The following is a 12,533-nucleotide window of genomic DNA, read 5'->3' as shown; positions in this document are numbered from 1 at the left end:
ACTCCTGGATATGTGTTTGAAGTATGTGGATGAGAGTGGATATACATCCAAGTGTGCAAGGATGTGTTTGTAAGACCCAGTCAAGGAAAATGAGATGAAGTCAAGAATGTCTGTTGATTTCACTTACCTTTCTCTCATTTTCTCTTCTACTTTAGGATCCTATGCTGGAGCTGTGATTGCAATGCCTTTAGCTGGCATTCTTGTGCAGTATACTGGCTGGTCTTCCGTATTCTATGTCTATGGTATGTAGCATTTCTGTACAATAGAATTAAAAGAAATGTGCCTAAACTAAAGCAGTGTGATAGATCAATGAATATACTTCTGTGTTTACTTATTATTGTTTTTTCATTGATTCTTTTCTTTATAATCTAAGATCAAGGGTAATATTCTATATCTGTGATTTTCTCTGCAATGTTATTTATTATTTTTAAAAGCAATCACATTGCTGATGGAAACTTTGTAATGTACAGTATGTGATGCCCTTGACTATGAAAAATTTAATTTAGCTCTTGATTCAAAGCTGATTAAAAGGAAGAAGCTAGGCAGCACCAACTTCTCTTTTGATTCTTGCTTTCTCGGTCATTTCCCTGATTCTATTTCCTTGAGACTCAATGGGATAGGAAGCTGAAAGGCCATATTAGTGTTAAGGCAAACATTCAATCTTGTGATGAAATATTAGCAGTCGCTGCAGGGGCAGTACATTTTAGTCCACATTTCCCCAGGATTAAAGAAGATTAAGCCCCCAAGGAAATAAAAATGACAGGAAGCCCAAAGCCCAAACTCCCTTTCTATTCACTTTCTAACCAGAATATGGAATCTTACCTCTTGAAAGTATCCCATAGTCTCTTGCTAAGATACACTTTTTTAATAAAGAGAAAAGAAGAAAGATAAGAGATCTGGATTCCAACTGATGTTGTCACTGATTAATACCAGTTTTGGACATGGGCAGGAGAATCTGAAGATTAATGAGGTCATGTAGGAGAACAGAACAGAATTTGGCTGCTTCCAAATGTGCTATGATCCATTTTCATTTTGAAATATTCTCATCAAAGCAAATTCTTATATTTGTAGAATATAAATAGTGGAGGATCTTATCCTGGTTTAAAAGCCATAGTTGGGTTTTGAATTCATGAATATCCTAAATGGTGAGCTATATATGCAGTAGAACATATTTTTGTTTTCTAGGGAAATTTTGTTGTTGTTGTTGTTGATGTTTTGTTTTCTTTATTTTTATTTTATTTTACTTTACAATACTGTATTGGTTTTGCCATACATTGACATGATTCAGGAATGGGAACTCATGTACACCTGTGGCAGATTCATGCCAATGTAGGGAAATTTTTTTAACAGATTTTAATCCATAGCTTTTGTTTGATTTTATTTTAAAGCCCATAATTCAAAGATATTTAAAGCACTTACTTACAAGGTATATAGTAAAGTTGGTATGCTGCTGTTGCTGCTGCTGCTAAGTCGCTTCAGTCATTTCCGACTCTGTGCAACCCCATAGACAGCAGTGCATCAGGCTCCCCCGTCCCTGGGATTCTCCAGGCAAGAGTGGAGTGGGTTGCCATTTCCTTTTCCAATGCATGAAAGTGAAAAGTGAAAGTGAAGTCACTCAGTCGTGTCCAACTCTTTGCGAACCCGTGGACTGCAGCCTACCAGGCTCTTCCTCCCATGGGATTTTCCAGGCAAGAGCACTGGAGTGGGTTGCCATTGCCTTCTCCAAAAGTTGGTATGGCCATCCATTAAATTTTCTGATTTGTGCCTTAGTCCATTATTTAATTGAAGATGTCATGTGACTTTAAGAATATGAATTTTCCACAAAGGACCCAAGAAAACCTACCTCATTATTTCAAGTTATATCTCATTTAATACTTATCATTGAATGCCTTCCCAAGTGGCACTGTGGTAGAGAATCTGCCTGTTAATACAGGAGACATAAGAGATGCCGGTTCAATCCCTGAGTCAGGAAGATCCTCCGCAGGAGGGCATGGCGACCCACTCCAGCATTCTTGCCTGGAGAATCCCACGGACAGCAGAGGCTGGTGGGCTACAGTCCATAGCATCGCAGAGTCATACACGATGACTGACGTGACTTAACACGCATGCGCAATCTGAAATATCATAATAATAGTACTTACTTACTTGCTGTATACGACAAAAGCTTGGTCTTTGAGCCACATATTCAATATTCATTTTTTTAGTTAATGAGATAAGACCCATATGGCAGCTTAAGTTTTAGAAAGATAATGCATATATAGCAATTAGCTGAGTGTCTAGCACTTCAGATGTATTCAGTTAGTGGAAATTATAATTATTACTCAATTACAGGAGTTCTCATTTATTGAGTGCTTATCTTGTGCCATCCACTATGCTAGTTTCTTTATGTATTGCCTTCTGTAACTTCTGTTTGCAAAAATCTTATTAAAAAAAATGAATTATCTCATTTGGTAGTAGAGATTTTCAGAGATTTAGTTACTGATTAGAAGATATGGCTAATGAGTGACACAGTTGCAATCTGAATACAGGAGAACCATATTCTGCAACCACTACACTCTACCAAACTGTCACACACCATCTGATTCCAAATTGTGTTTGCTATCACATTCAGTATTTAAAAGGGCACAGTACATCAGAAGTTATAATATTAAGAAGCACTTAGAGATTGACTAGCCCCCCACCAAAAAAAAAAAAAAATACAGCATTATAGCGATCAGGGATTAGATTGTTACCCAGGGGAGAAATAGAACAGTATGAGGAAAAAATGAAATGGCCAGTTGATGAGAATCAGGATACATTATATGAATTTTTTCTGTTATTGATGCTTCAGTTTTATATTGCACAATAAGGGCATATTTTAATGGTGAAAGTGCTAAATAAAGGGATGAAATAGAGCTTGCAGTAGCATGTTTATTGTATTAGAATTTATAACTTTCATCTGTCTAAACAGTGATCCATAGGCAATAGTATATGCTGTGGTATACAGTCACATAAACTGTTAAGTATTACCACATTAGTTACAGAAGCCCATTTTTCATGTACAGTATCTATTCAGGCTAAAATATTCTTCTGAAAATTGAAAGTGAAAGTCACTCAGTTGTGTCCAACTCTTTGTGACCCCATGGACTAGTCCATGGACTTCTCCAGGCCAGAATACTGGAGTGGGTAGCCTTTCCCTGCTCCAGGGGATCTTCCCAACCCAAGGATCCAACCCAGGTCTGCCACATGGCCAGCAGATTCTTTACCAGCTGAATCACAAGGGAAGCCCACCAATACTGGAGTGGGTAGCCTATCCTTTCTCCAGGGAATCTTCCCAACCCAGGAACTGAACTGGGGTCTCCTGAATTGAGGCCCAATTCTTTACCAGCTGAGCTATGAGAGAAGCCCAAGACTATTCTTTTAGATTTTATTTAATAGTCTGTTTACTAGATCTGGGAATTCCATGGACAGAGCAGCCTAGTGGGCTATCATCTATGGGGTTGCAAAGAGTTGGACACAACTGAGCGACTAACACATACACACATTACTAGATCTGCACGTCCTAACCGGAGAGGGGAAAAAGCATTTCTTTTCCTTGGAAATGCAGACCACTACCCACATTAAAGACAGACATAAATAAAAGGATTTACTCCCAGCAAAATTTTTTGAGGATAGGAATTTTTTCTTGTTTATCATATTTCTCTCATTCAGCAGAGTACCCGGAAAAGTAACTGTTCAGCAAATATTTGTTGAATGTACGAACGTGTTCCAAACTATACCATTCAATAATTATCTATTGTGAGTTTCCTGTGTTTCAGCATTGTTTAACAGTGATAAAGATTAAATTACAGCACTAGTCTTCAGATTGCATGAAGTCTAGTGACAAAAGACAAGTAGAGATGGCTAGGTTCATTTGGAGAAGCATAAGCTCAAATTCACATTTTATAATCCTGTCACAAGATTACTGTAGTTTTATCCCAGCTACTGACTGTTAAATGGAAGTAGTTAGGGGAGTATGCCTTTCCTTGACTTCCTCCTTTTGAACTCTTGCTTTCAGGAAGCTTTGGAATGATCTGGTACATGTTTTGGCTTTTGGTGTCCTATGAGAGTCCTGCAAAGCATCCTACTATTACAGATGAAGAACGTAGGTACATAGAAGAAAGCATTGGAGAGAGTGCAAATCTTTTAGGTGCAATGGAAGTAAGAACTTTATTATGGTGTATATTCCTATTCTCGTTCTCCATCTCACATCTCTTCAACCAAGCAGATTGTTTTATGTGTCCCTATTCAGCAAAACTAATTTGGTATCAGTCATGATTGCTTTTTTTTTTTTAACTCCATGCATATTCCCTGACTTATAAATGATTGCTCCTTCTTCCATCTATGATTTCTTTTTTTCTTTAACTTTTCTTAAGCACCTTCAAATTTTCACTGGATTATAGCTTTAATACTGTAGCTGTAAACCTCAGCGAATTTTTTAAAATAGCTCAACATAGCTAACTGAAACAAAATTCAACCAATATTTGTTAAATTTAGATTACAGGAAATGTCAAATCACCTAACACAGTCATGAAAGGAGATATTTTTATTCATTGAATATTCTAAATCCAAGTCTTATACATGTGTATTTCTACATAATTTAGTAAATACTAAAACATTAGCATGCCAACCATAGGTAGCTAATCTGAAAAATATTCTTAATATAATATAACCCTTTTATTGATAAAATATTACCATTTTTAGGATTAACATATGAAGATCGAGTATTATAATATTGTAAAGCCTTTTTCTGATTATAATTTAGTTTCTTGGGCAGGATTTGCTGATAGGGAAAGAAATGCACTTCTATATCAGTAATACAAATATTTCAGTACACATATTAAGACATCATAAATAGCAACTAATGAATACCCATCTGATGCTATAAAAATAAAATAAACCCCTTAAGCAAAAATATTGTAGACAGTCTCATTAATTCAGGACCTAATCAACTCAATTTCTTTTTGTTAGGAGTTGAAAGTTACTGTGCATTTAACCAATGACTCTTATGCATTATGCTTCCCTCAACTTTTGTATTTGATTTCCACTCTGATTCTCTACTTCATTTATTAGGGAAGGCTTGTCCTTGGCATCTCATTCTAGAAAAAAATGTCTGTCACCCATTGTTGCTGAGGGCATCTTGGTCTTTAATGAATAAGAAAATGCCATATTGGGTAACATTTGAAATTAAGCCGGTACTTAAAAAAAAATCTTACATTGTATTTGTTCCATTAGCTAAACAGGTTGGCATTAGAATGCACCCCTTCCTGTTTTCTTCTGTAAATAGACTGATAATTTTTTTTCTGATGGTAGCTACTCAAGAAACAAGTGATGATGTGGGGGCGGGTTCATACTTAGCTTCCTGTTCTAGTCCAAAATATTCTGATTAGCCCATATCATCATTGATAAAATATGCTTCTTTTATTTACCAGTTCTTGAGAGATTGTGTGGTGTTGAGGTGAGGTATATGTTTTTTAAAACAGCAAGAAAAGTGAAAACCAATTTCTGGAAATGACTCAAAAGAGAGTAATCGGTAGATTGACAAAACAGTATAGGTAAACTCAAATGCTCCATTTCTTAGACTTTACTATTTTTCTAAACTCAATATTTTACTTCTTACTGATTTTTTTTTACTCTCCTGAAATCAATTTAAAAATGAGATCAAGTGGGAATAGAACTTGTATTTTAATTATTTTGAACTTTTTATTGTGATCAAGTTCAACATTTAACAGAAAGAATAAGTAACAGGAATATCTATATATCCACTGCATAGAAACAAAAGTTTTTAACATCTTGCCTGATTTACTTCACTTTTCTTTTTGTTGAGCAATTTTAAAGTAAATGAGATGTCATAATACTTTACCCACAAATACATGCTTCTCTAGAAAAATAATATTCTCCTTTATAATCTAAGTACTATCATCATACCTAGTAAAACTAAAAGTAATTCTCTAGCATTATCCAATACTAGATCATATTGAAATTTCAGATGCCCAGTTCAATCCTAATATCTAATCAATTTTCATGTCTTTTGTAGCCATTGTTTGTGGAGTTTGGATCAAATTAAGGATCATATATTGTAGCTGATTCTTGTGTCTTTTAAATCTGTTATTTTTCTCTACAAAATAATTAAATATGTGAACAGAAAAATATACAAACATAAGCAAATAGCTTGCTGAATTTTTACAAATTAAACACACCAATGAAGCAAACAACCAGTTCAGTAAATAGAATGTTATCAAAATATCATAAGTCCCCCTACAGCCACCAACAATTTTCTAAGAGAGATGAGTAGACACTTTCTTTTACATTTGATGAAGTGCTTTGTGGCCTGAAGAAAAAGTACTTAATGAAGATGATCCTGATATAAATTTAAAACAACACCTTCTCGGCAAGAAAAATATTTTCTTCTTAAAATCTTCTGAACTTATTACTTATTAAAATGCAATGCTATAATAGACATTCCTGTATTTGGTCATTTTTATTATCTTTGAAATAAGTATATTTATTTGGCACCATTTTTCTAGAACTTATCAGGAAAAAATTCTTTTAAATTTGCACTTTTTGAATGCATCTATGATGGTGTCACTAGAAACTTTTACCTAAAGCCAAAATACTCACTATTTATTATTAGGACAGGTTTTTGTTTTTTGATTTGTTCCCTGTGATCAACACAATGTATCTTCCTACTATGTCACTTTAAAGTGATCTGTAAAAAGTTTCATTAGATTCACTACCACTGCTAGTAATTATGAGGCTCTACACTCAGCAATAATGACTAAATCTTGTAAAAAACTGTTTGCCACCTCTTTTACTAACTTATCAGTTTGAGAATCCAAGACAGGGCTTCCCTGATGGCTCAGAAGGAAAGAGTTCACCTGCCCATGCGGGAGACGCGGATTCGATCCCTGATCTGGGAAGATCCTGCGTGCTGGGGAGCAGCTAAGCTCCTCCTCCTCACCAAGAGAAGCCATCTCAATGAGAAGCTACAGCTACAGAGTAGCCCCTACTCGTCACAACTAGAGAAGAGCCTGCCCAACATCGAAGACCCAGCACAGCCTAAATGAACAAATAATATTAAAATAAATAAAGCCAAAACAAATAAATAATACTAAAAAATTCCAAAACTAGTGATAAACATTAAAGAGTATTTCTGTGTTCAAAATAAAGAATTGAGGAAGTGTTTGGAACTATGAGAGCTTTTTTAAGGTCTAAAAATATTAATCTTGAGGGAAGATAATTGCTTTCTATTGGGCATACACAGCATCTTTAAATATACCAGGTGTAATTTTTTAATGAGTGTCATAAGCAAAGCCAATCATATTTAAGTTAATTTTGAATCTCTTGCATATCTTAAGTAGCTAGTTATGGTGTGCTGGGTGGCCAAATGCTTAACCCAGATGTATACCATGTGAATTTTAGAGACTCTTACACTCCAGTGTCACAGAATTTATACTGATATCCACTGGCTACCAAGAGAATTTGTAGTTAGGTAATGTTGTCATTAACTCTTGATGGGGTCTAGAATGCTGCACATTTTTCTTATTTTTCTTCTCCTAACTACGTTGAATTTTCAACATTTTATATAAAATATGTCAGATACCAACAAGGTCATTGATTTGGCAGCGAGTTTTAGCTGAGGCCTGATCTATCACTGCCAAAACAAAACAAAAACCTTGGAAACTAGGGTCTATGCATTTGGAATTACTTTTTGAGAAAAATAGAATCTTATATATTTCTAAAACTGAAACAATTTAATCAGAAGGAGAACCGTATCTTCTTTTCTTCTTCCAACAATTATTTATGAAGCTAAGGTTAACTGGACTGTTGCAATTAATGACTCACTGCCTCCTGCCTATCTCCTACTCATGCTTCAGCATACACATCATAAGAATGCAAAGGTATCTATGATTCTCATTTAAGTTAGGAAATATTTAAAATGATCAGAATGGCTCTTTTTTTTGAATTTCAGAAATTCAAGACTCCATGGAGAAAATTTTTTACATCTATGCCAGTCTATGCAATAATTGTTGCAAACTTCTGCAGAAGCTGGACTTTTTATTTATTGCTTATTAGTCAACCAGCATATTTTGAGGAAGTCTTTGGATTTGAAATCAGCAAGGTATGTAAGAACTATCCTTCTTTAAATAGAGCATTACTTTTGTACTTTAGTGACTATTAAGTTCCTTTGCCAATATTTTATCTCCTAAATTTTATCTTGCAAATTAGAATTACAAATGAATTCTAGTAATCAAAGACTAAACTAGGCATCTGAGTGCCTACTACATTTAAATGCCTGCTAAAAACTGTTGCTGGGATAAACAAAACAAACCTAGTCTTTGCCCTCACAGAGTTTACCTCTTGGTTGGGACGGGCAACAATATAGTCTTTTTCTTGTAAACAAGCATAATTCCCTTTAAGTTTCAGGTCAAAGGCAATACATCAGTGAACAAAAAAATATTTCATTTAAATGGAATTGAATTTATATAATTATCAATTTAACTCTGCTTCGACACCCTCAGAAATCTATCTGGTTAAAAGATTTGAGGATAGCAAAAATATCTGAAAACAATCTTGTATCTTATTTATCCAGTTTAATCATTTGGCAAGCATTTGTTGAACATGATATGTGAAGATTTATGTGTTATATTGAGAAATAAAAATGTGGTTCCTCAAGTGTTCACAGCTTGGTGGTGTAGACAAAAATAAAACATTTCCAACTAACAGCACAGCATGCTCAATGCTACAGACATTTATTTGTAGGTATGAAAATATAATCATTTTAAGATTCTTGTAAGGATTAAATGAACATAAAATACTACAATATAGTGAAATTTACAAGCTCTTCTCATATTCATGAGTAACGTATATCGTCCACCAACTGAATAACTATCATCATCTCTATTGAAATGATGGAGAAACAGAAGCTAGGGAAAGTATTTAAATTATCAAAGGGCAAGCTAACAATAAGCAGCAGAATTAAGTTTAAGCCCATATGCTTCGGTTTATGTTTCAGTTCCCTTTACTATGCCATTCAAATTCAGGTAAACCATAATTCATTTCAACATGAAGCAAGTATTTGCTCAATGCCATCTCTGTGACAAGTGCTTTGCTGAATACATTTGTCTGCATTGGCCGTGGACTTGCCATTTCTCTTCATGTCATTACATAAGTCCAGCTGGGCTCGCTATTCATATTATGCCTCTTTGAATGACTATCTGAGGCCTGAAACTGAAGAAAACCCGAGTTTAGGAGTAGCTATTCTAAGAGCTCTTTTGTAATCCCTGTTTCTAAGGAAACTGCTTCCTCCATGCCTGAGAAGAATGACTGCTTTAGACAGGGCTCTTCTCTCTGGAGCTGATCAAACATTGCACGGTAGCCTTTGGGAGCTCTGAGAGGTGTTATACGTCTCAACAAAGGCTGCTGGAGGTGTGAGTCCATTTTCACAATCTAGGACAAGTATGACACTGAGAGGCTATTAATAAAGTCTAGTCTCATCAGGGAGAGTGAGGGAACCAACTGATGTTAATGAAACTGTGTGGTCATTCTGGCCCTTAGCTCCAATTAACAGAAAATGCCTGAGTAAATGATATTTTGCAAAACCTAAATGTAATCACCATTTATGTTGATCTAATTCACTTATTATATTTTAATTACAATTTTGATAAATTCTACACACACAAATCGGCCTGAAGATTTTGATTATACTGGTTTTTAAAAATTACTGACTTATCTAAAGTATGTGAAAAGGAAATGATGGAGGCAATAAAACACGAGGTTTGGATCCAGGCTGACATGGTCCTAAATCCAAGCTCCACAAGAGAGTATTGATACATAACCTTGGTCCTGTTCTTGAATAACTGTCGCCTCAGTTTTCTGACCTGTAAATAACAATATTAAGACTGTCTTTCACCACAGTATATTAAGTAGAGTTCTCTGTGCTATACAGTAACACAATATTGTAAAGCAACTATACCCCAATAAAAATTAATTTTTAAAAAAGACCATGCTTCAGAAGCGCAGGAAAATTTAAGTGAACTAAAGTATTTATACAGAGTATTGTTTTAATAAACTTTAGTTAAACTGAGTATCCTACAGATAAAACCACAAATGCAATGACTTTTTTGTATGTGTGTATACATACACACACAGACACACACATACACACACAGACACACACATACAGAGATACAGAGTCTCAGCCTATACTCGTATATGAAACTTCCCAACCTCTTGAGAATGGCATAATCCTTTTAAGTCATAGTTTCTTCATCACTGCAACGAAGATAATAATATTAAAAGTTTCTGTCTGGAATGAAAGAAAGAATAAAATTGCCTGGATATTTAAGCTATTTAGAGTTGTTTAATATCTCAATTAGTCATTAGTCATCCCAAGCCCATGGTCGTGACACCACAGTATATAGCATTGTAAAATAAAACAGAATCTTTTATTAATCCTTTAGGAATCTAGTTTAGAAGGACACATTTATACAAATAATGAACATTTATCTAGTATTTACTATTTTCTAGGAATTGGTCTTCAAAGTATGCTTAGTAAAAATCTTCCTTATATATTGATGTATATGAAATTTACTAAGTCCATATGTGTGGTAATACATAATTGAAATACATTTTATTCACAATTTCTGCCTGCATGATGCCCAGAGGACAGTGTTTTACATGTAATTGTTGATCAAAAAAATGTATGTTGAATTGATGCTGGCAGGTTAGGTTTTAGATTGGGCCCTTTAGTATGAAATTAGTTCAGAAACTAAGAATGCTATGTGACAGTGTAACCAAATATTGGTATTTGACATGGAAAATGCCTAAAACTGAGAATCGATCTGGATTTTTTGAGCTCTTAATCTATAGAAACTAAATATCAAACTCATAAGTTTATCATAATATAAACTCATGCATATTTAGCATGCAATTAAGATTTTATCTTTATTGTGAAATAAAAACAAATTTTAAAATAGTCTCTTCAAGGTTTGTCAAATGTATTTCCCTTCTCTCTGGTTCTGTCTCTCTTTCTCTTTTCCTCTGTTGCTAATAATGAATTTCTACAAATGTATTTAAGACTATAAAATAGGCACATAAATGTGAATCATTCTGTGATAAAATTCAGGATAGTTTACTCAGAAACTCAAGATTTACTGACTCATGGCAGAAAAGAAGTGTTATCATCTGGAAGAGAAAAAAGAATCAAAGTAAATTTACTTAATTTTTTCTCATTTGTTCTGCGGAAGTTATTGCCTACTCTGAGAATGAGTAAGTGGTCATTTACTGACAGTAGTTTTTCCTTCCTTTGTCCATAAAGAGCTTACAAGACCAATAAATTGCCCACATTACTTATTTCTCTCCTTTTTGTTTTTCGTCAGGTTGGCATGCTCTCTGCTGTGCCACACTTAGTAATGACAATCATTGTACCTATTGGAGGGCAGATTGCAGATTTTCTAAGAAGCAAGCAAATTCTTTCAACTACGACAGTAAGGAAGATCATGAATTGTGGTGGTAAGTATGTTAAGAATATGTTTTTACTTAACAAAGTTCGAATCGAAATAAATCAACTTTTTCTATGCATATCACATATGCTATTAAATTTGTACCTTCAATGTTCATTCATAATCATTCTCCCATCTTCAAAGATTCACAACTTCTAGTTTTAGATAATTGCAACTTGACCCATCCCACTATTTAAACTTAAGGTTGTCTTTGTTGTTTTTCTTAAAACACAAAGAAGGCTTCCGTAACTTCTGTGAATAAATTACTGTTATTATTATTTTGAAGATAGAATCCCTGAAGTGTTTTGCTAGGTCAAATAAGTGTGATCATTTTTAATAGTTTTGACTCACTGGAAACATTTACATAAATTTCTGAAGTATTTTTGTATGTCTGTTTCTGAAGGTTTTGGCATGGAGGCAACGCTGCTTCTGGTTGTTGGTTATTCTCATACTAGAGGGGTAGCAATCTCATTCTTGGTACTTGCAGTGGGATTCAGTGGATTTGCTATTTCTGGTAAGATGCTGTTTTAAAAAAATGTACTTGTAACATTCTGACTTTTGCTAGTGATAAAAAGAAATTTATATTCTACTTTCCTCTAACATTTTGACTGTTGAGAAAGTTTACTCAACATATTTCCACTAGAAAATAACAACGATGAAAGTAGCTCAGATGGTAAAGCATTTGCCTGCAATGCAGGAGACCTGGGTTTAATCCCTAGGTCAGGAAGATCCCCTGGAGAAGGAAATGGCAACCCACTCCAATATTCTTGCCTAGAGAATTCCATGGACAGAGGAGCCTGGTGGGCTATCGTCTATAGGGTCGCAAATAGTTGTACACAACTGAGCGACTAACACATTGGGATTCATTACTATTTACTACTTACTTACCCCCTGCTTATCCCCCCCTTCCTTTTTTTTTAATGAGCATCTTTGGAGTAAATATCATGTGTTAAGTATTCGATAACAAATCATACCTCTTTCTATTCTCAATATATCACTGAGCTAAATTAT

The 12,533-nt window shown here is 34.6% G+C and overlaps 1 protein-coding gene across 1 annotated transcript in view; it reads left to right on the top strand.

Moving 5' to 3' along the window:
* The window catches only part of SLC17A6 (solute carrier family 17 member 6), a 38,344-nt gene that overhangs the window by 24,443 nt on the left and 1,368 nt on the right, over nucleotides 1-12,533 (top strand). Inside the window, exons 6-10 of the mRNA XM_069565352.1 lie at nucleotides 156-242; nucleotides 4,037-4,179; nucleotides 7,991-8,140; nucleotides 11,400-11,532; nucleotides 11,926-12,036. Coding sequence (XP_069421453.1) covers nucleotides 156-242; nucleotides 4,037-4,179; nucleotides 7,991-8,140; nucleotides 11,400-11,532; nucleotides 11,926-12,036 — 624 coding nt within the window. The remainder of the gene's footprint in view (nucleotides 1-155; nucleotides 243-4,036; nucleotides 4,180-7,990; nucleotides 8,141-11,399; nucleotides 11,533-11,925; nucleotides 12,037-12,533) is intronic.

Source organism: Ovis canadensis, chromosome 21, assembly GCF_042477335.2.
Source record: "Ovis canadensis isolate MfBH-ARS-UI-01 breed Bighorn chromosome 21, ARS-UI_OviCan_v2, whole genome shotgun sequence".
Lineage (NCBI taxonomy): Eukaryota > Metazoa > Chordata > Mammalia > Artiodactyla > Bovidae > Ovis > Ovis canadensis.
This window is presented reverse-complemented; position numbering and strand designations above follow the sequence as displayed.